The 23,010-nt window shown below is 44.6% G+C and overlaps 1 protein-coding gene across 3 annotated transcripts in view; it reads right to left on the reverse strand.

The window, feature by feature from the left end:
- The window catches only part of PGAP6 (post-GPI attachment to proteins 6), a 1,624,027-nt gene that overhangs the window by 1,132,001 nt on the left and 469,016 nt on the right, over positions 1-23,010 (reverse strand). For all 3 annotated transcript variants that reach the window (XM_069646777.1, XM_069646775.1, XM_069646776.1), the window contains exon 7: positions 17,846-17,939. In XM_069646777.1, coding sequence (XP_069502878.1) covers positions 17,846-17,939 — 94 coding nt within the window. The remainder of the gene's footprint in view (positions 1-17,845; positions 17,940-23,010) is intronic.

Consider the following 23,010-nt stretch of genomic DNA (forward strand, 5'->3'; position numbering starts at 1 on the left):
TCCTCAGAAAATGATGATAGCACAAAAACGTCTGGAATATTTTAATGATGACATGGCGAAAGTGCCAGTTTCATTATGGACTACTGGCCCCTATAATGTAGGCCTACTAAAGGGGGTTGGAGTAGTGAAGATTAAATTGAAACGAGGAGCAATTTTACCTCGAGCACGACAATATCCTATGTCCCGAGAGGCGGATGAAGGTATTTTTAAGACAATTCCGCCATGATGCATCAGGGCATCTTAGTGACGTCAGAGTCACCATGTAATACGTCAGGGTACCCTGTGAAAAAAAGTAAGGGGGGTTGTGGCGTTTAGGCAAGATCTTCGCCCGATAAACCAGATTGTAGAGGCTCAGTTCCCTCCAGTTCCTAACCCGTCTACGATCCTATGTGATCTACCTGTTGAAGCATGATATTTCATGGTGATTGACTTGAAAAATGCTATTTTCTCAATCCCATTGCACAAGATTCGCAGGATCTGTCGTTATTTACGTTTAGGAAAAATCACCTGAAAAGCACTTGTTTACCACAAGGGTATTGTGAGACTCCAACGATTTTCACAGGAGTCCTTCAGATGGACTTAAGCAATATTGCTTTAGAAAGCGTTGTGTTGCAATATGTAGATGACATTTTAGTTTGCAGCACCTCAGAGGAAGAGTGCAGATGCGATTCTGTCCAGCTGATGATACTACTCGCTGACAAAGGATATAAAGTTGACAAAGAAAAGTTACAATATTGTCAACAAGAAGTGTTGTACACAGGCCAGTTGATTTCACATGACGGAAAAAAGGTTACCCCTGAAAGAGCTGAGGCTATTTTAAAAACAGCAAAGCCACACACAATAAAACACATGCAGAGATTTTTGGGATTATGTAATTACGTCAGGGCATGGGTCTTTGATTACAGCTTGTATATAAGGCCTCTATTACAGGCTCTAAAGAAAGCACAGGCAACGCAGGAAAAAATCGTGTGGACTGAGGAAATGGAAGAAGGGTTTGACGAATTGAAAAAAGCAATTTGTACAGCTCCAGTTTTAGGGATTCCTAATTATGCTGAGGAATTATTTTTGTTCTCACATACAGATGGCACTGTTATGACAGCAGTGCTCACGCAGAGAACCACAAACCCAGCAATGAAAATAGTTCTATGTAAAATAGTGAATCCTGCCATGTTTGTAGCTGAGCCAATAACAGAAGGAGAACCTGTACATGATTGCACAAACTATGAAGAGTTATATGATGAACTCCCTAGAATAAAAGAGAATGCATTAGTAGGAGGAGAGATTGTTTTTATTGACGGTTCTTCAAGGATTGATAAAAATGATGGACAGAGGTATAAAGGTGCCGCTGTGGTAAAGCACACAGCAAATGGTGAATTTTGGGTGCTTATTAGTACTCGATTGTCGTCTCATTATTCAGTACAGGCTGCAGAATTATTAGCTTTGATACTCGCCATCGAGAATCACACAGACCAGTAATTAACAGTGTACTGCGACTCCGCCTATGGCACGTCAACGTGCACGCAAGGTTAGCACATTGGAAAAGGAGGGGTTACCTCCGAGCGGACAGCACGCCAGTGCAGCACGCTGCCTTATTGGATAGGCCTATTAAGGAACTACAACTCCCAGTAGGCATAGCAGTCGTTAAATGCGCATGCCCACACTAAAGGCGCAGATTTTATCTCACATGGAAATCAAGCAGCAGACGCTGAGGCCAAGCGCATAGCAATTACAGATAAATAGATGATGAATGTTGAGACTTCTGATGTGAATGAAAACATTATTGTTAAGATGACTGTATCTGAAGGATACAACCACTTGTCAAAAACACTGTTAGTGGAGGTCCAGGGGGGGAAGCACCTCAAGAGGAAAATAATTTGTTGACGCGAAGAGGGTGTTCTTTAAACCCCTCTGGAGCATTGTGGCGACAGGACAGCACTGGTAAACCGGCCTTATTAAGGGTGGCGCTGGAACAGCTACAATACCCCGCGCACACAACTAGGGAGAATCTCGCCGCAACTATTGCTGAGGATTGGTTTGTACCAAATTTAAATGGAGCATGTTGCATTTTTTATAGTGAACTGTATTGTGTGTCAACAATTCACGGCTGGGCATACACTGCGCAGAATTAGGGGAGTCATTCCGAGACCTAATGGCCCTTTTCAGCACTTGCATATCAACTATGTCGACATGATACAAGTATGTAATGGATATAGATACCTGATCGTTGTGGTGTGTCCCTTCTCAAGATGGATAGAAGCCGGTCCATGTACACACCCTATGCAGCAAAATTCTTAGAGCAGGAGGTATTTCCTATATGGGGAGTATGTGAAGTTATGAGGTCAGATAATGGTCCTCATTTTGTGAATCAGATATTTGAACAGATCAGCTTGTTGCTTGGTATAAAGCACAAGTTTTCTTCGGCTTATCACCCGCAAGGAAATGGGATCGGTGAGAGGCTCAGGCTTGCTGAAAGAAAGAATAGTCAAGTTGAACATACCTTGAGGAAAGGGTAATTGCATTGGCTACCACTGGCATTATATGCTTTAAGGAACCAACCGGGTTCTGACCACCATCTCACACCCTACATAATAGTGATGGGGAGACGAATGAGAACACCTCTAATGCCTTCATCTAGAGTTAGAAGTGATGCTCAGCCAACTGCAGAACTGATAGGAATGGAACTGAGTTACTATTTGAACTGTGTGACTTCCAGTACTTCTGTCATCTCAGGACAGCTGCAGCGACACGGGTGTAGAGTAGTACAGAACACAGAAGGAGATGCTTCGACAGACCAATCTCAAAAATGTTGTGTTCCCCACCTTTTCCCCAGAGATGCGGTTCTAATCCGCAACCACGTAAGGAAAAAGTGGGACAAACCCGTTTTAACGGTCCATTCATTGTGGAAGACGTCACGCGATCTGTTGTCAAAGTGCAGGGCAGGCGTTCTTGGATTTTCCTTGGGGACTTTAAGATTTTTTCTGGAGAAACTCCTCTGCCCGCACCCCTACACGAAGCAAGTACAAGCATCCGGGAAGAACCACAGCATGTGCAGACGAGATCTATGATGAGGAAAAAGGACGCAGAAGTTGACAAGTAGAAAGACAGAGTTCAGTTGACTGTGGCTTGGTCCAGGACACTCCTTTTGAGCTATTCATAAAAGGGTTAAAGAAAGCAAATACGAACATACTGTGCATGTCAGTTGCGGGGTCAAGGGAAGATCTGTATTCGTGAAGCCACAGTAGCTTGTTGACTTTGCACGGAGGCATGCTTAAGCCTCGATAAGAAGAGGATAATGCTGGATTCTGATCGTGGATACAGCAATTGGAAAAGGGTACAGTACCCAGATTCGTTTAACACGGAGTTCCTGTTTGCATTTACCTATGGTGTTATCCAGTGATGACCTTTCTAGGCATGTTCTTACTTATTCCGATTTGGTGTTATATTCTTTCCCTTCGTTAGTGGTGAGAACTACTCGCATTCCAGCTTTCTTACAAAATTCTAAGAATGACGAAGATTGATTATAGTCATCATTGAAACCGTGGCCCCCGGCCACTCCCCCCGGCTTGCGACCCAATCAGTCATCACTTCCCCCAGACCGGAGATAGTTAATGTTTGATGTTCTTGTTATGTAAATGTTATTGTTTATTTGCAAAGACAGAATTTTAGTGACCAAGTCGGTCAATCTGAATGTTTTTTGTAATTATAAATGCCAATAAACAAATTTTAAAATAAATATAGTCATCATTGAACAATTATTGCAACGACCTGAGGAGAGTACAAATGCCCCTATCAACTGATGCAGCTAATAGACTAGTCAGTTTGGTGTTCTTTCGTCTGATTGAGGAGTACCTGCATCTTGTTGGAAGGCACACTGATGTGCACACCTTTCTAAGGGATCCGAGAAACACTTAAAATCTCAATGATATGATGGAAGGCATTATCATCCAAGTGAGCATTTATTCTGAGCGAACTCACAGGTCAGTGTAGAACATTTCCTTCGAGGGAGAGATCGAAAGGTTTCTGATAAAAAAAGACTATTGATTCATGCTGAAAGAAATTATACATGTCGTTTGGGCTGAAGCAGATTCGAGGCATAGATTGGGAGATAATCTATGTCATTGAGCTCGTTTAGACTTACTGAGGTCGGTTTTCTTCATACTAAAGAGGCATCTACAGTTCGGCTGGTGAAAGACTGGTTCCAGAGATACGGAGAAAGTTGTTTTTGTCATCGAGTAAGCAGACAACTGATCAAGGACGAGTTGCTGAGTCAAGACAGCAGCTTCCAGAAACAGTTCACAATGCTGATGTATTAAAGTCAGAGTTTTTTTCCTCCCTTGGTAATCAAGATGGGGAATCTCAGTAACAATATAATATTACCGCATGAAGAGAGACGCTCACGTTGTCCAAGAAGTACATTTTGTAGAGTGACATATCTTAATGTCATTTACACTTGCGTTGGGTTCATAGTCATACTGCTTTCATTGACTGTACGAACGGCATTCTACATTGGTGCAAATGGAGCTAAAACTCCTGTGCATGCTCCTAAGCAGAAGGAAAATGTATGCGTGGCAACTACTAGGCAGCATAGACCATATGTAGTCATTCCTGTTCCAAAGAAAGAGGGCAAATTGCCTGAGCTCGAGATGGATGTCACTAACAATCGTTCACTTGCAAAGAGTCTCTTAGAACTTATTTTTGGACACCAGAGACAGGGTTGGCAAGACAGTCATGACAAGGGGTTGTTAGAGGTTAAACCTAGACAAGTAATACATGCAAATACACCTGGTCCAGTGAGCATGTGAAATCAGCAGGATGCTTGAAGGGAGTTCTAAAGATATGGATACCAAATAATTTTTTTTTCAGATAAGGATGTCTAGATATAAAGGATGATGAGAAAGTGGTCGATGAACCGCCCAGAGGGGGGAGTGTAGGGGAGGATCCAAGTACCCCTACTCCAACCGCCCCGCCCATATTACCTGTCTGTTGGAAACCAGAGTATGAGACATACACAGAGTAGTTGAACAGACAAAGAGCAGAGATATTAAGCTAGTTTATACATGTACAGATGCAAAAGAAACGCAAGCAGCAAAGTAAACTTAAAAGCTAGCCTCAAGCTTTATAGTAAATAGATTGTGGTAAGCGCCAATATATATATATAGATGCATATGAACGAGTAAAGGATGGATGTTTCCACTACGCATTATAAGCACTGCTGAACATTAAGCAAAAAAGGCCTCAATTCAGTGAGTCACAGTTAAAAAGCAGATTGAATTACAAATGAATCTCAGCAGAAGGAGTTTGATGAGCCAAGAAGCCAAGGTCTTATCAAACTGGAATTGGCTGACCTTGGATACAAATCGTGTGAAAGAACAGAAACTCCTGTTCAGAAGGCTTGGGCAAAACATAAGTCATCAGAGGACTATTAGAAAATAATATTAAATACACTAAAAGGCTCGATTCCATGGTCTCCAGTCACGTGGAAGAATGAAGTTGGACGATCGAGGTGGTCACACCTACGGACGAGGGCAGGATGTGCCCACACTCCTTCAATTTCTAGAGCACAGTACAAACTCAAGCCCAAACTTCAAAGCACTAATTGACACTGGGCCATTGAGGTGATGAGGGATTGATACATTAATTGGTGGGAAGCTAGTGTTAAGACGAGCTCACCAGCACCTGGATGTTCAGTCTGCATGCTGCTAGACGTAGGTGGAAAAGTAATGACGGTGGTTAGAAGCCAACCAATTATAGAGGACCGCGTAATTAAGGGTCCTATAGTTTGTGTAGCCAATGCAACGTCATGTATTTAGTAACGTTCATAGTGGCCATTTTAAGGGGAGGGCTTAGTTGGCCCGCCTAATGTTAAGTACCCTATCACTTTCCTTCTCTATACTGATATGGAACTTATACTTAGATATTCACTTAGAGCCTATCACTCCCTCCAATAGGTTTTGTAGTTTGCCATGCAGGATGACGTTGGTAAGTGACGCAGGTCAGCACGTCATGGATGACTATTTTGCATGATATATCCTCAGTTTTTACTAAGGATAAGTTGAGTAAGAGGATCAAGCGAGTGCTGATGTTCGTTGTACTCCCTGTTTTAGATATTTGACATTCAAACAGACTCCCTTTTGCCAAACTACCTGAGTCGTCTTGATTATTGATGTATGAATAAAATCTGCATCCCCATCCATCTCCGGGGTATTTCTAGTCATCTTAAAGGGCTGGGCAACCCAGTTCACTGGTAGGTGTGCAGCAGCAGCTCAAAGCTGCAGGAAAGAACAGTGAAGGGCCCCACGGATAAGAGGCTGCAGTGCAGCGGCCAGGTGGGCCAAGGTAGGGAATGGCTTTTCATCGAATCGCACATGGGAAGGAGTGTTTTTTCACCTTTCATACTTTTTACTTCTTTGTGTCACGAAACAAGTAAAACAGAAGCCATGCTGCAGTGCAACAAAAAGTACTGTAGGACGCACGGACTGAGGATCCGCCTCCCCTCCATCAGGGAAAAGCAGCGCAAAAGGCTGCTGTCTAGAAAAGAAATCACTTGAATCTGGAGAGTAGAAAGTCACACAACACGTGACATGTGACAGTGCTCCTGTTTCATGAAAATATGTTAAACAAGCCACTATTGGATTACATCCCGGTAGTACTACAGTAATGTACACTTTGTATATTGGAAATGAGCGTGTGTGCTCCCTTTTTGAGGAACTCATTAAAGCATATGGATAAATAAAGCAAAGCAGATGGGGAAAAAAAGCCAAGCTGGTACTTTAGCCATTTCATCGAGAAGCGTTGGCAAGTTGCCATGCCAATGCCATACACTGCTCCCTAACTCCCCTTTCTCCTGTAGAGTACCAATGTTGTGGCGATATTTGGTGGTTACACCACCAAAATTCACCAAAACCAACAATGGGGGTGCATATGAACTTTGGAGGGAAAGTTGCAGAAAAGAGAAATCTTTCCTAACAGTCTGTACTGAATTTCATGCATCAAAGTACTTACCTGTGTTTCACTGGTTATTGACTCCTATGCTTTCCTTCTGCTCCTTAGGGTGAATGTATATAGGATACATTACTCACCGTAATCGTATTTCTTGTGCTTGTATCTGCTTAGATTCACATGCTCTGCATAGTCCGACATCTAGTGGAAGTCACTGAGTATTACAAGATTTGCTTTCGAAACTCAAAAGGACGCCAAGAGGGCATGTTTAGTAATACTATCCCTAGTGTGATGTGTAATGTACCCATGGTCCTTCAGGCGTCGAGGTCTCTCCGATTTTGTGTTTCTGACATGAGGTTGCATGAAGTGTAGCATGAGTACAGATGTGTTAAAGCAGAAACAGTTATAACCCAGAAAACATCTATGCGCCTTCTACTCCAGCAGGGGAGGAAGGGTGGACGCATGTGAATCTAAGCAGATACAAGCACCAGAAATACGATTACAGTGAGTAATCTATCCTTTCTGGAGCTTGTGGATCTGTTTAGATCACATGCTCTGCATAGATTAGCGAGCAGTATCTGGAGAAGGAGGTGGGAAGTTAGAAGATACAGCGGTAAAAAATGTTTTAGGACTGCTTGTCCCACCTGAGAATCTGCCTTCGAGTGTGTGTCAATGCAATAATGCTGTGTGAACGTCTGGATGGAGCTCCATGTAGCAGCCTTGCAAATGGCATCCAGAAGGACGTTTGCAAAGAATGATAAGGTAGCTCCTCTATGTCTGGTAGAGTGTTCTCTTGGTGTAAAGGGTAGAACTTTCTTGGCTAGGGAATAGCAGAGCTCTATACACTTGTCTATCCATCTGGAGATGGCGTTCTTTGATATGTGATTGCCTTCTCTACCAGGAGCTATGGAAACAAAGAGTTGGTCTGTTTTCCTTTGGAGTTTTGTTTTGTTCACAAGTACAAGACCGCCCACCGTACATCAAGTGTATGGAGGCTTCTTTCTGCTGAGTTTGATGGATTTTGAAAGAAGGTGGGAAGTTTTATGGCTTGGTTAACATGGAACTTTGAAATGAACTTAGGTGAGAACCTAGGATGTGTTGGGAGGATGTTCTTGTGTATTATAAAAAAGGGGTCTTTTACAGACAAAGCCTGTAGCTTACTGACTAGTCTTATGGAGGTGATGGCTACCAGGAATGCAGTTTTATAGGTAAGATGCTTTAGGCTAGCCCCATGAGCTTGGAGAGCACAACATTGAGATCCCAACCCCGGGGGAGGGTTGGAAATTGGGGGGTACAGCCTCTGTATGGTTCTCTGATGTGTTCTCTGGTGGGGAGGTTAATGAGCAGGCGTGCTGATGCATTTTGGATTCTTTGGAGTTTCCTTAATTGGGATGCTGGGGCTCCCAGTTTGCGTAGTCTAGGCGGGAAAGGAGGATGGAGTTGACAGCCGAGAAACGATGGGGATAAGTGAGGTAGGGGAAAATCCGCCTGAGGATACATAGGTGAAAGAAACAGGTTTTGGATACGCTGGAGGTGTGTTGGGTGAGGGATAAATCTGAGTCAAATTCCCATCCAAGATTTTTAACCACGTTGGAGGGTGCTGGTGCTTGTCCTAGTGAATTGGGCAACGGGATTAGTTAGGGGATGAGTGATGTTTTCCTGCAGACTACGATTTCAGTTTTCCCAGGGTTGAGGATGAGGTGGTTGGTCATCATCCAGTGATCGATGTCAGGGAGGCACAATGACGGGTCCGGGTGGCCAGAGCCTTCGGAGTTTAGGATTTTGAGGATGATCTGGGTATCATCTGCATAGTTGTAGCAGGTAAGGTTGTATGAGCGGATGATTGTGGGAATGGGTTGTATGTAGAAGTTGAAGATTAGCAGTGACGTGGACGCTCCTTGGAGGACACCTTCACAAACTGGATGTGATATGGATGTGAACTGGTCGAGGTGCACGATTTGCGACCGGTTAGAGATAAAGGAGGAGATCCACGAAAGGGCTGTGTGTTTGATTCATAGTGTTTGTAGTCTGACTAACAGAATCGAGTGATCAATGGTATCGAAGGCTGAGGAAGGATCCAGCAGGATGAGAACCGTGCAGCCGTCTGCGACGGCTGTTCTTTTTAGGTCCTCCCAGATGGAGACTAGGAAAGGATTCTGTTCCCCTAAGTGGTCTGAAACCTGATTATGCTGGGTCTAGGAGGTTGTTGGCTTCGGCAAATTGGCCAAGCTGTTTGTAAGCCGCACGGTCAATCAGTTTTGCGATGAAATGCGTATTGGAGATAGGTCGATAGTTTTGGGGGAGGAGTGGGTCAAGAGTCGGTTTGAGAATGGGTTTGGTGTAGGATGTTTTTAGGGCTTTCGGGAAGCATCCTGATGTGAGTGCGTGATTAAGGATTGTGCGGGCCACGTTACCTGCACAGGTGGAGGTTAGTATTTTTTTGAGCATTGAGAGTGGGCATGGGTCTTCCTGGGAGCCTGACGGGCGGCTGACTGCTACCAGCGAGAGAAATCCTTGGAGTGTGATGGGAGAGAAAGAGTCAAAAGAAGATAGTGATTGTGGGGGAGCTGCGGGCGAGTGGGTGGAGGCGGTAGGATTTTTAGTTTGGCGATGATGGCGTTGTGTTTTCCGCTGGCGACATTGTAGAAGTGGAGCGAGAGAGTGTCACATAAGGCTTGGGAGCTTGGAATGGACAGGCAAGAGCATGAGGGGTATTTAAATTCTGCTAAGATTTTATGTAGTTCCTTACTCGGGTTGTGAGCATTTTGGATTTGGTTCCCATAGAATGATTCCTTGCTTTTTCGATTTCCGATCTGTAAATTCTTGTTGTCCTCGCTAGGGCAGTTTTGTTTTGGGCTGAAGGGTAGGCTCTCCAGGCACGTTCCAGACAGTGCTTGAGAGTTTTGAGAGGTTTGAGATTGGGGGTGAACCACCTCGGCGTTAGTCCAGATCTCTGGGAGGTACTGTAACGCTCACCTGGTATCCACGGAGACGTCACTCATCCTGTTCTGACCTCTTACGACCTCAAACCCTTCCCTGGAGGCTATTCGACTGGAGACTGGGCCTGAAACACAGGATTGGTAGAGTTTAACTCCCCATTGTCTCTGTGTGCTTGAACTCCTTCCCCAGGGTCCAAACCCTTCCCTTTGATCCACAGCTCACCTTGTTTTCTTGGATAGTGTGCTCTCCATCCTGCCTTCAGCGCAGGGGCGCGTTGATGAATGCGGGCTCATTGCTGCCTAGTTACTTCACTGGCAAGAGTCCGACAGGTAAGTATAATAAGTCTTTTGAACAGTTCTCTAACTTCGTTCCTTCCTTCCTTAGATGATGGCCGGCATCCGGGGATGGTGGCGTGCTGCTGAGATGAGTAGCGCTGAAGGTGAGTGAGAGTGCGATGCACCCCTTTTGTATTTGCATTGAACTGAGTTCTTTTTCTGTGTCTTTTAGGTGCTGCGACATTTTCAGCAACAAATGCGGTGGGCAAGCGCAGTATACGGCGCCTCTAGATGTTTCCACACTAACCTGAAGTGTCTTTTCCCTCTTGTAGATGGATGAGAGGTTCCGGAGACAGAGTTCCCCCAGAGCGGCTGGGATTCCGGTAAACGTTTGAAGCTCGTACAGTATTTAAAAATAAGCGAAAATTTGCAGAATGCTTACTAATGCCTTTTTTCTGTTCTTTTCCCTTTTCCTTAGGAAGCGGCGTGCCGGGATGGGAATGACAACGCCGAAGATGCCCGCAGAACAGAAGGAGCGATGACTGATGGGCAGAAGCGCCGCAAGGTAAGGGTGTTCTTGTTCTTGCAGGAGCTGAGCGCAGAAGAAAGATGCAGGCCTACTGGAGACCGATCCGAACACGGTGAGTGTCAAGCTGCAGGTGCAGAAAACGCAAAGCATGTTTCTCAGCCTGGATGTGGCTTAAATAGTCTCTGGGTATCCCAGGTGCCTCTGGGCTGAACCACACCCAAAAGACTAGACCGCACATGCAGTTCTGGGAACCGAAATATGTGGGGGCATCCATCTTGTCCCCATCAATGCACTACAAGTCCAATCCCCAATGTTATCATATGGGAGTGAGTGAGTCTGGTGCCACAAGCGCCAAGTCTGACTCCAAGTGGGTCTTTGGAGGGATGGAGAGGCCCTTGAGGGCCATGTAGGTGATCGTGGCCTGGCTCCAGCCTGACATCTTGGAGGGCTGGGGACATGAGGGGCAGCAATCATGACAGGTACGTTTTAACAGGGTGAGGGGTTTGAGGGCATTGGTAAGCCAGAGGTCGAAGGAGTCTATTACTGGGGGTCCTTCCGCTAGGAAGAGTGAGTTGAGGGAGTTGTGGAGTGAGAATTCAAGAGCTGGGTTTATTGCCACTTTGTTCCATAGTGGGAAGGTAGAGGGGGGGTTGGGAGGTGGAAATGTGGGGTGTTGGCCGCTGACCACAGTGTTAAGAGTTATGGTGAAACAGAGTGCCGAGTGATCCGTCCATGACAAGGGGCGCAGGGCTGGGTAGACAGGATTGCGGTGCTGAATATTACATTGAGGGTGTGGCCTTTCGTGTGGGTGGGAGTGGGGGTGTGGTGTTTCAGATTGAGTGGATCTAGACTGTCTGTGAATGCCCTGGTCATAGGGTTTGATGGGGAGTTGAACCCTATGTTGAAATCTCCTAGGATGGTGAGGGTTGGGTGTAGGATGGGGTTGGCGACCAGTGCGTCACAAAATGTTTCTGGGAAGTTTTTGTTATAGCCGGGTGGTCTGTAGATGAGTATGAAGCTCTGTGAGGCGGATGGTGCGAGTTGGAGTTTTACCAGGAGGGATTTGTAGTCTGTGGTGCTGGTGGAGATGTCTTTGGTATTAGCTTGAATTGGTCTTTGTGTAATATTGCAAGCCCTCCTCCCCTTCGTGATCTGTTCCAGATGGTGAGAGTGTAACCAGGTGGGAAGGTCTCATGTGCGAGGGGTTCGTAGTCATCCGAGAACCAGGTCTCAGTAATGAATAGGATGTCTGGGTTTTCTTCTGTGATGAGGTCATAGATGTGGATTTTGTTTTTTTAAACTGACCTGGCGTTGATGAGGGTGCAACATATTTGGTGGGATGTCTTTGTGGGCAGCGGGTGCGGAGAGCGGGGTCTGATGTGGGGACTGGAAGTGGGGGGAGGATGAGAAGGGGGGGTGGAGTGTGGGGATGAGGGAACAGTTGGAATGGGGGGCAGGCGACTGGCAGTGGGGAGGTGGAGTGTGTAGATGAGGGAGCAGTTGGGTGCGGGCGGTGAGGTTTTGCTCCTATATTGCGGTGGCAGTGGTTGCGAACTGTGTCGGAGAATGCGTGTTGCTAGGTGGGGCATTAGATGTCTGCGGTCTCGCCCTTTTCTTGCATTATGAGCAGTCATGGGTGTATGGGAGAGAGTGGGTGGTTGGGGTATGATAGGTATATCAGGTGTCTTGCTGCATTCTCTGGTGTTTTCAGTGGGGGGATGCTCTTTAATCCATCTTTCCACCTTGCCGCTCTTATTTGCACAAAGCGGGATCTACAGGTCGGGGGGTGGCAGTTTGGGGGGGTAGGTGTGGTGCGGGCAAGGGAAAAGGGGTGGGTGCGGTATGCAAGTTAAAGGTCAGCTGTGGAAGGGGAGTGGGCTGTGTGATGGAGGGGGTAGTGAAATGCTTTGGTGGGTGGTGCGCCAGGGAGCGCCAGGGAGCTGCATGGTTGTGGCCCGTGAGTGACATGGTGCCTAGCTAACTGTGTTGTGCGGTTGAGGCCTAAGTTTCACAATGCAGTTTTAGTACAAGGTAGAACAGAACTACCTTTGTGTATGAGGTGAATACAGCTAGATTTGAGAGTCCCGTGTGGTGAGAAAGAGGACTACGTCCCACAATGCAATTTGAGTACAAGACTAAACACGGCTAGATTTGAGAGTCCTGTATAGTGGGAGAGAGGTCTACACCTAGCAATGTCATTTGAGTACAAGGCTAAACACAGCTAGATTTGAGATGCCTGTACCTAGCAACGCAATTTGAGTAGAAGGCTAAACACAGCTAGATTTGAGAGTCCTGTATAGTGGGAGAGAGGCCTACACCTAGAAATGCAATTTGAGTACAAGGCTAAACACAGCTAGATTTGAGATGCCTACACCTAGCAAATGCAGTTCGAGTACAAGAACGCAGCTAGATAGGAGTACAAGGTTACACACAGCTAGATTTGAGAGTCCTGTATGGTGGGACAGAGGTCTACACCTAGCAATGCAATTTGAGTACAAGGCTAAACACAGCTAGATTTGAGAGTCCGACATAGTGGGAGAGAGGGAGGCAGAGGAAGATAATCGCAATATTGCACAGGTGTAGGTAAGTTTGCCAAGTGGCTGGGCTTCCAGGGTAGAATAATTGCTCTACACTCCACCCAGGCCACTCCTACCCTGCAAGTCGTTGCTGGTTGACGTCTGGCCACTGGCTTCCCCCTGCTGACACCTGCAGGCACGATATGGAGCCGCCTCTTGTATGAGCCGCCCTTTGCCTAGGGGCCCTTCGCCGCAGGGGCTGCACGGGCAGAGGGCTGCCCTGGGGAGGCTGGTAAAAGGACCTATAGGCCAATCAGGGGTCGGGCGGGCTGGGAGGGGGGAAAAAACAGAGATGGAGGGGGAAGCGCGGTGTGGAGGCCGGGTTAGGGGCTACCAAAGTGGGCACAAGTGATCTCAAGAGGCCCAGAAGTATCTATTTCAGAATATGTGGCTCACCTGCAACTCTGCTGCAAAGAAGCGAGCTGTGTGTTACACAGTGATGACACCGTGCCGGGCCAGGAGAGATGGCCAATCAGGGGTCGGGGAGGGCTGGGAGGAGGGTGGGGGAGAAAAACAGATGCTGGGGAAGCGCCGGGTGGAGGCCAGGTTAGGGGCTACCAAGGTGGGCAAAAGTGATCTCAAGATAGTAAAGATGAAAAAATAAATCTTTTATGACCTTCGCCTAACCCACTCAGGCTGAGGAAATGGAGATCTAATACACTGCTGGATTAATTTCCTGTTCCAGCGAGATATACCTTCTGGCACACCATCAGCATTGCTCCTAGCCTACCATCTATGATGAGGTTCAAGTACTGGAGGCTAATAATGGGTCACCTTATCACTTTAGGATTCTCTCCCTTAATGATCATCAGCCATTTTGAGGAGCTTGTGGCCACATTTGAATTAAAAGGTAGAGCCTAACAAGGAGGGTCCCTCAATTAACCAGTGTCTATTATTTTTTGACACCTTACGCTTTATATGTCATATAGACGTGTCCTCATTTCATTTTGAGATTATTCCAAACTCAGGTGGGCTGGGGAGCCAAAAGTAGCTCCTGGTAGTTGTTGGTGTCATGCTAACCAGGCTCCTCTAGGCTACAAGCAGGAACTAAATAGCTTGCAGCTCCCCCCAATTTCAGACCCTGTCCTTAATGACCATAGTATGGTAAAAATATTATTTTTGCACTTTTGCCCACCGCAATTATATAAGGCTGATGATAACCAATCCCTTTTTCTGTATACCTTAGCTGGTATAACACTGTATTATAACATATGTTGGACTTAAGTGTGGTTTGTGTACCAACTGCTGGTTTTGGTTGCATTTTGTAAGTAAGTTGAAGTTTTTAGGACCAAGATTTTTCATGTACATGTGGGTACACAGAATTGGGTACAAACTTTGTTACATATATCAGACGGACACACCTGATAGGAACACTAATTGATGCAAAATATAAATCTGTGTCAGACTTGATTGCGAATTGGGAATGATGCAATTTCTGATGTAACACCACACACAACATCATTTGCTGTAACTGTTACTTTGTTGAGAAAATAAAAATAAAAAGAATTAACAAATATATAGTTTGTGTGAGTGTGGTGTTAAGACTGGATTTCTATATTCTGGCCTGGTGGACAAATGTATAGGAGACCAACCTATTTAGTGAAGCAGCACACCTCTGGGAGCTGTAGCCAAACCAATCAAGGTAGCACGGAGAGAGGTCAAGGCTAAGTCTCATGAAGGAGTGCGCCTGGTCAAGGGTCCAGAATTAGTCCACAACGTTTGTAATCAAGGAGTACAATTAGACAAGTAGTTATAAAATGCTATATTTATTTATGGCCAAGCAAACACTAGAAAAATGACTGAAAGCAGGTAGTAATAGCACACAAACTAATAATAAAAAAATACATATTAACAGACCAATTGCCAGTGCAATAAAACCACAATGACCCCACCCCACAATACTGAATGGAAAGGTATGGTTAGATTTGTAATGCAAGTCCACAAGATTACAACCCTCACTTTACAATTGCAACCCTAACTTGAATGGGGCCTTGTGCCCTGAAAGGTCACAAAGTTCCACATAGTTTTGTAAGGAAGGAAAAAGTTAGCAGGAGGGTCCTGTGGATGGGAAACAGTTCCTGGAGTCAGGTAAGTGTCTATTCTAGTGAATACAACTTTCCCCAGCTTTAATAGTGCTTGCACAAACAAGCAAAGGCAAAGCTAAACTATTGTAAAAGTTTTAAAAGTCAGGAAAAGGTTTTTAAAGAGAGGAGATAGGGGTTCAGGTAGGTACAACTGTAACTCTCCCCCCACCCCCATACTCCAGTTTCTCTCGGGACTTGGCAGGTCTTCAGGGGGCCAGAGGTCATGTTTCCTGACATTTCTTTTGGACCTCAGTGCCCAGGAGTTGCAGGTTTGAGTGGATCCCGTCCGCCACAGATGCCGGTGCATTGTATTCCTGGAGCTCACTCAGTGCAGGCCTCCTCTCAACACAAGACTGGATGTGGGAAAGCAGTTTCTGGGGATGATCACTGCTGCAGGGAGACAGGAGAGGAGACAGTTGTCATGGATGAAGTGAGCCTCGTATCTCGGGTGCCTTGAATGCTGGAACACCAAACCTTGGCAGAGACAACCTCTGTAGGACGAGCTGCCGGTCCCCAAAGTTCCGGGCCACAATGCGGAACGGTGACGTCTTCAGCACAGTAGCCCACCCATCGAGCCGGTCAGCCACAGATTGGTTTAGGGGCACTTTTGAAGGCTCTGGTTTGTAGGACGCCAAGCAGACACCTGGAATGTATGTTCCCTCCACTCCCAGGGTCGAAGCTCCAAAACAGGGCTTATATTGATTTATTGCCAGACAGGGCTACTCAAGGAAAGCAGCAGCAGTTGGTCACAAGGCCTTCTTCGGACAAGTCCCAGTCTCTTCACTAGTTTCAGCAATACAGGATACTTGGCTCCTTGCAGGATTTCTTCAAGGATCTCTAGGGCATGGCTGCAGGACTCCTCTTCTTATCCAGATCAGTCAGGTTAGTGGTCACACACAGCCCTCCAATGGCGAGTCCTGTCCCACTCATGCACACAGGAAATAGTCCAATTAAGACATTCAGGCACTAGTATGTCGATTGGGACCAGAGAGTCCCAACCCACTTCCTGGAAACACACGCGCATGGCACTGCACTAGGCCGCGAAAACCAAGCCTTTCCCGGGAAAGTGCATGATCTTTAAAGGAATTTCCTGACGTGGCAGGGCAGGAAGAAGGCCACAGAATATGATGGCCAAAAGAACAAGCAAAAACCTTTTTGTGGCACGGCCATGTTAGGGCACTACCACAGTTAGTAGCCAAATGCGGTAAGGCTAAAGAAAAGTATTGCAAAAAATAGTCAAAATGCAACTGCTGCCACCAGCTTGTCTTTAGGCACATCAAAAAGCAACCAAAAATCCCTTTGAGTGTAGCCTACGGTCATACAAAAATAACCCTATTGCACTGCATTGTAAGATGAAATGTGCAATGATAAAAAGTTACCCAAAAGTAGTAACAAAGTCAAAAGACTAAGGAACACAGTTTCCTAGTACTGACAAGCCTTAAGGACTAGTCTGTTTCCCCATGATAATTAGCACAAGTGCAGTGGAGGGAAGCTGAAGGCTTCACTTCACTGGGAAAAGTCAGGACAGATTTCAAAAGAAAAATGTTTGGGAGTCCATAGAAATGAAGGGAAAGTTGCTAAAAAAAGAGAAAACTTTCCTTACATGTAGTTTTACTTATCTTGTAGTATTCTTGGCATAATGCATCGGTACTGTTAATTAGTACGTTTGTTTATACTTACCTGTGTGAACAATCTTTTGCTTGACGACCATATGTATGGTAACTATACTTTACACCAGTACCTTGATCTCCTTATTCTAAGCCTTACTGCTCAGCCACTCTACCATTGACACTTTGGTTGGTATATGTACAGACCTTGCAGATCCGGTAGGTCTGGCATCCTATAACTCTACACCAGTAGTGATCCCAAAAAGCCCTCCTTCTAGTCATCATGGAGTTATAAGTAATTCATGGTGACTTGCTAATGCGGGCCTGGAGGGCCAGACAGTCTAATTCCCTTAGGCATTTAGCTGTTTAAGAATGCTTGAAGAGTCACTGTGATCACAGAGCACAGAGACATGCCTCCATCTTGTTTGGCAGCTAAGCCAACCTCTGTACACGCTAAATGACAAATCTGTCACAATTAGTTGTGTTTTCCTCTTATGAAACTACTCAAAAGAACATAGATATCAATGGATAGAGTCAGACAACAACCTTTATCTTGGCTCTGTAGTATGCACAGAAGGTCTGCACTCCTCTTTACACAAACGTGTATTAGCCTGAACCTTCTAGCTGGGATTAAATGGAAGGGTTGTGTCCTAATACACAAAGGAACACAATTACATGAATACAAATAAGGCTATGCAATGATGTGTTAAGGTTAAGGAATCTGTGACTCTGCAACTCACTGTCCAAAGATGCATACATACAATTGTAAACTGAACAGAGATTGGAACAGGATAAATCATAGACTTTGCAAACATCATGCATTTGGAAAGTTGCATAAAAGATAATCAAAGCATAGTGGGGAGTTTGAGATATCACACCTCCCTGCTGCAGGTACCTGTTGTGCAGTTGTCTAGTCCGTTTAAGAGCAGGACAGGAGAAGAAGTGCTAAGGCAGGCAATCACTGTGGCATCAGAATTTGGCAGAGTGGTCTGCAACATAAAAAGAGAAACAAAATGAATAAGTGAAACAGAAAGAGTATATCCTAGCCCGTACAAGAGTGGCAATTAAAATGGGCGAGTTCCTCAAAAAGGAACTTGGCCTAGATTCTGGACATGGAACGCAGACTCTTGAATATGCGTTTAGATGCTTTCTACTTCATAAAAAACTCTACTCAAATTTGTATCCATCAAATGATATATTATTTCATTTTTCAAATTCTACCCCTTCGTATGAAGTATCTCAGTATTCTATCCTACTTTCTATTAACCAGACGTACAGCTTCAATACTTTCTTTCAGCTTAATCTTGTTCACATGGACTACATACCAGAATACTTTTCTTGCCTACTTCACCCAGATTCACAAACATTTTGGTTCTATTTGTGGTGAGCTCATGAGCAACTTCCTTATATTTTTAGTTCCATTTCTGAAAAACCATCACTAAAATCTGGTCTGTCCTGATATTCGGTTTTGTAAAGTGAAAAAGGAAGGGGTGCTTCAATTGGGACAACATATTTTCAAATAAAACAAGTCCAAAAACAATCCATAAAAAGGCACACAAAAACAAAATCTCAAACATATATGGTGTTGCAGTAAATGGACATGCTGCATAGCGAATAAGTCAAGAGCAACATATAGCTTAGCAAGGCTTTTAACCATTTTAGAAACCTAAGAAAATTGCCATATTTCACAACAAAGGTGTAGCTGATTCCAGAAACTCTCAACCACACCTGAAAAAGGATGGGAGGTTTCGGCCATCCGGAAGCAAGATATTTTAAGTCTGTATTGAACACAGAGCCTTCGCTCTCTAAAGCGTGTGGAATCCTGCAACTTATCATTCAGCAAGTTATCCCGGGCACCAAACTGCACTGCACCACAGGAAGATAACTCAGTTCAGCTGCTTAAATATTGGGATGATATGATCAAAAGAAAAGTAATTTACTTGTAAATCCTTGTTCTCGTGCACAGGTATCTTCCGTGAATGCTTAAAAACAGACTATAACTGCCCATGTACAGGATCCTAGAACGCTTGAAAGTCAAAGTCTTATTTAATTAACATTAGAATAGGGTTGGGGTAGGGGGAAATCAAAAACTAGCCAACAGACAAGTAAGCAGACATGCAAAAAGAGATATTTGCCCAGGATTGCAAGAAAGTAGTGTGCATGTGTCCATATCTTGGGCTCTGCACTGCTTATTTATTATAAGACTCTCTAGTCTATAAGACTCTCTAGAGCATACTCAGACACACGGGTATCCGGACATTGCATCAAGTTTATTATAATACATAAAACATACATAAAACATGTTTACAGACGTTAAGACAACACAAATTACACTGTGCCAATTTGCAGTCAAACATGGAATAATTTTGTTTTTAAAGTGTAAAAATCTTATGAATAACTTGAAGTAAACGGAAGGAGGTAAACTTAACCAAAGAAGAAAAAAGGTAAATAAGAAAAAAAGTTAAACTGAAACAGGCAAAACATTTTGAGATTGTATGTAGTGCATGCATAGAGAACACTTGAGCAGAGAAACAAGAATGACAAAATCTTGAAAATCTGACTGCAAATCTCTCTCTACCAACCGAGAGAAACAATGCCCAACGCCCTTTCCTGTTGATCTGGTGAAGACAACTGGATTCTTTCTTAAGGAGGCATTTTTGTGGCTCTTCAGTTCTCAAGACTCGCCTAAGATGCTTGGCCTCTGGAACCATCCACCGCATTCTCCTACCATGCAGTTATAGCCATCGCCTCTGCCGGATCCTATGCTCAATGAATCATGTGCAGCTGAGTCTTGGCACCTGCCTTCCGACACAGACACCTTCAGTTCTGCTGCACTTCTTCTGAACAGCAACCGTTGAGCTCTGGGCTAAATGGTCACCACTGCTGGGCCTCAGATTTGCTGACACAGAGCCTGACTGCATTTCTTTAGGGGGCCTCTTTGAACTCAGCTGAGCGCCCAGGTCTGATCCAACAGAGCCGGGATTGTCCGTTACCTTGCTCCCTTGGCTGTAAACCATGACCATGTCGGCTGCTGTTCCAAGGGCTCCACACTGCATGCTCTTCAGTGGAATGCATTTGGCTGCTTTCCTTCGTCAGGATCTATCTTCTGTTGGGTATCCTATGATTTACTCATGAATGTTTGTAGGCCTCTGATGAGCTAGCCCATCCAGAATCAAAATGTAACCTTCCCTGCTTCTGTCATCACTCACCTCTGCAATCTCCCGTTTAGGGGTTTGGTGATGCAACTCTTGCGGGATCTCTGATTCCTAATGGGGTGAGCAGACACTTACCTACAGAGGGTAATGCAGACGTAAGGTTGGGGTGTAAATGCGTTTCTAAGGCTTTTGTGTCTCTCGAAAGTCTAGTTGGACTTCAGTGAAAAATCAGAACATCGTGTGGTCTTGAGTGACAATTTTCTATATTTCTATTTATATCCTGTAAATTACTTTAAATCTTTACTTACCTCTTTACTTACCTGTATGTTTTGTAGTTCAATCCTTTATTATATGAAGAATATATGTTTACTAATATATTGTGCAGGTCTTCCCTTATTGTGTGATAATCAAAAAGATTTACTGTATCTTTCAGACATTTCACTACTGCTGTATAATTACCTTGGCTAATCATGCCATTCTACCACTTAGACAGTCAGTGACACATTAAGTAAATCCTGTAAAACAAGTACAGCGATATATCTGGTCCCTAGAAACAGAGTTTAAAAAAATCACCCTGCCAGCAACAGTAGTCGCTTTTCCCCTGGTGGAATGAACTGTGCATCTACATGAAAGAGTCATATCAGCAATCCGCTGATAATAGCTCCATAAATTCCAAAAAGTACATGTTGTAATGACTTGTGTAGATAATAGTGCAATGCTCTCTCGAGATCTAAAATGGGTACGTATCTTTCCACAGGAATGGAAGGAATCGGATTAATGTGACTATCTGAAATCTCCTTTGCAAGCAAGTATGCGTATGTAGGCTTGGGAAAAACAGCAGGGTATATGGCTAGTGGGTACTCAGAGCCTGGATTCTGCTAACCTTCCTGCCGAAGGTATGGCTACTAAGAAAGCTACCATCTATGGAAGAAGTTTGAAGACTGTTTTGTTGATGGGCTCAAAATGTGTTCCTATTCCTATGTCAAATCAATGTTAAGATCCCACTTTTGAAAAGGCCTTCTGACAGAAGGCTGCCAGTTTTTGAAATTCCGCTATAAACCCATTTGATCACTAAAATTGTGAAAATGTATGAGCAGGATTCCCACTGTAGGCTGTAATGGCAAAGAAGTGAACTTATAAAACTGAGGACCAGATTTTGCCAGTTGAACAAACTCTGGTAGCATAATTTCTTCTGAACAAGACATGAGATCAGCACCTCTTTCAAGGCTCCACAAGAAAAATCTCTCTAACCTGAATGCATAGGAAAAACAGGGCAGGTGATGTTCATGCGCCCTCCAAGATGGTTATGCACTTTTAAGGGTGGTTCTGCTATCCATACTGTTAAGTCCTCATGATCCATTCGGTCAGGTTTCTGTGTTGGCATGCTCTGGTGGTAACACACCATGGTATATTTGGGAAAGGTTATCCAGTTGCATGGCAGGGTGCAACGTGGCTCTAGCTTCAGGTGAATGAGATCAGAGTACCACCAGTGGCTTGGCTAAACAGAGGTGATCAAGATCATTTTCTCCTTAGATTGCCTAACATTTCAGCATTATCCTTAGCAGAAGATCAATCTGTGGAAAAGTGTACAGAACAATCAATAGATAAAAACAAAATCCAAATAGGGATTTCTGATTTAACAGTAAGAAAGACTTGCTTGACAATGAGGGTCTCAATGTTGAGTAATCACTCAACAATGAGGCATCTCGCAATAGAAACCACATTGATGGTCAGTGGTGGTTGTGGCGACTGCTGGAGTGCTCAGAGGGACCCTGAGGTTCACAGTGGGCCCCAGAGAAGCCAAGAGACCCATCAAACATCCTCCTTTCTGAGCCTCCTTGTGGGTGTTTGCCACACAGCTGAATACTAGGGAGTTTAGAATATTCCGGGGACTACCTCCAGTAAGCATTACCCTTTTGCTTTCCCCATTATTCCCTTTGGTCCCCTTGAAGACATTTCCAAGGAAACAGGTCATTCATCAACAGTTTCAGGGAGGCGACTGAGATGGACCATTCACAAGCATTTCACGAACAAGGATTCATTTCAACATCTTCCTTGAAATCTGTAAGTACTAGGTTACTGGTTTGTTTCACAATTTCTCTCATTTTCCTGTTTTAACTAAGTCACTCTCGGGGTTTCAACACCTTGAGTTCTAGATACTTCTCAGATGTTTCTGTACCACGCAGTTCTAGGCACATTTTAGGGTCCTCTAGATTGCTACGAGGTTCTAGCTGTTTTCAGGATTCACAGGATCACTCTCTGGTTCTAGGTGCTTTCAGAGTTAAAGGAGGTTTTTCAGGCACCACATAGCAGCAAGGGAGTGGGAGTAGGAGGCTGACTTGTTGCAACCCTGGTACAGCAGCCAGATGCCTTTGCCTCCTGATCCAATCACCTTCCAGCAGTCTTCTTTTTTATACTTCCTCCTCTTGAGTCTTGATAGGTAGGGTGAGTCTTTGAAATTCTATTGGCTCTGACGATTTTAGCTCAGCACTTTTCACCATCCTTCTCTATACTGTGGCTCTTTTGAGATGTCTGGGGAAAGTCAGGTGAAAAACCATGTGGCTTGCCAGTTACTGGGAGTTTGGTAAAGTTGCTACATGGGGCTGTTATACAGTGAGTGGTTAAGAGGTTGCTGAAATGGCATCTTTCTTCTCTCTCACTGAAATCAGTGATTCATCACACAGCCAACACACACAGCATGGTCATCTCTTTTTAGACTTTTGTGGAGGCACATTTGGCAAAACGTGATATGGCTACTAGAGGAAAGGTGTGATGCAAGCTATGGAGAAAAAATACGAAAAACCAACCAGCTCTTACACAAAATAACTCAATAGCAAGCAAGGCATACAATAAGCAGTGTCGCATAGCAATTTGCTATGCAATTCTGTAGGTTTGCTAACTAAAT

Source organism: Ambystoma mexicanum, chromosome 2q (genome assembly GCF_040938575.1).
Source record: "Ambystoma mexicanum isolate Mex_15411 chromosome 2q, UKY_AmexF1_1, whole genome shotgun sequence".
NCBI lineage: Eukaryota > Metazoa > Chordata > Amphibia > Caudata > Ambystomatidae > Ambystoma > Ambystoma mexicanum.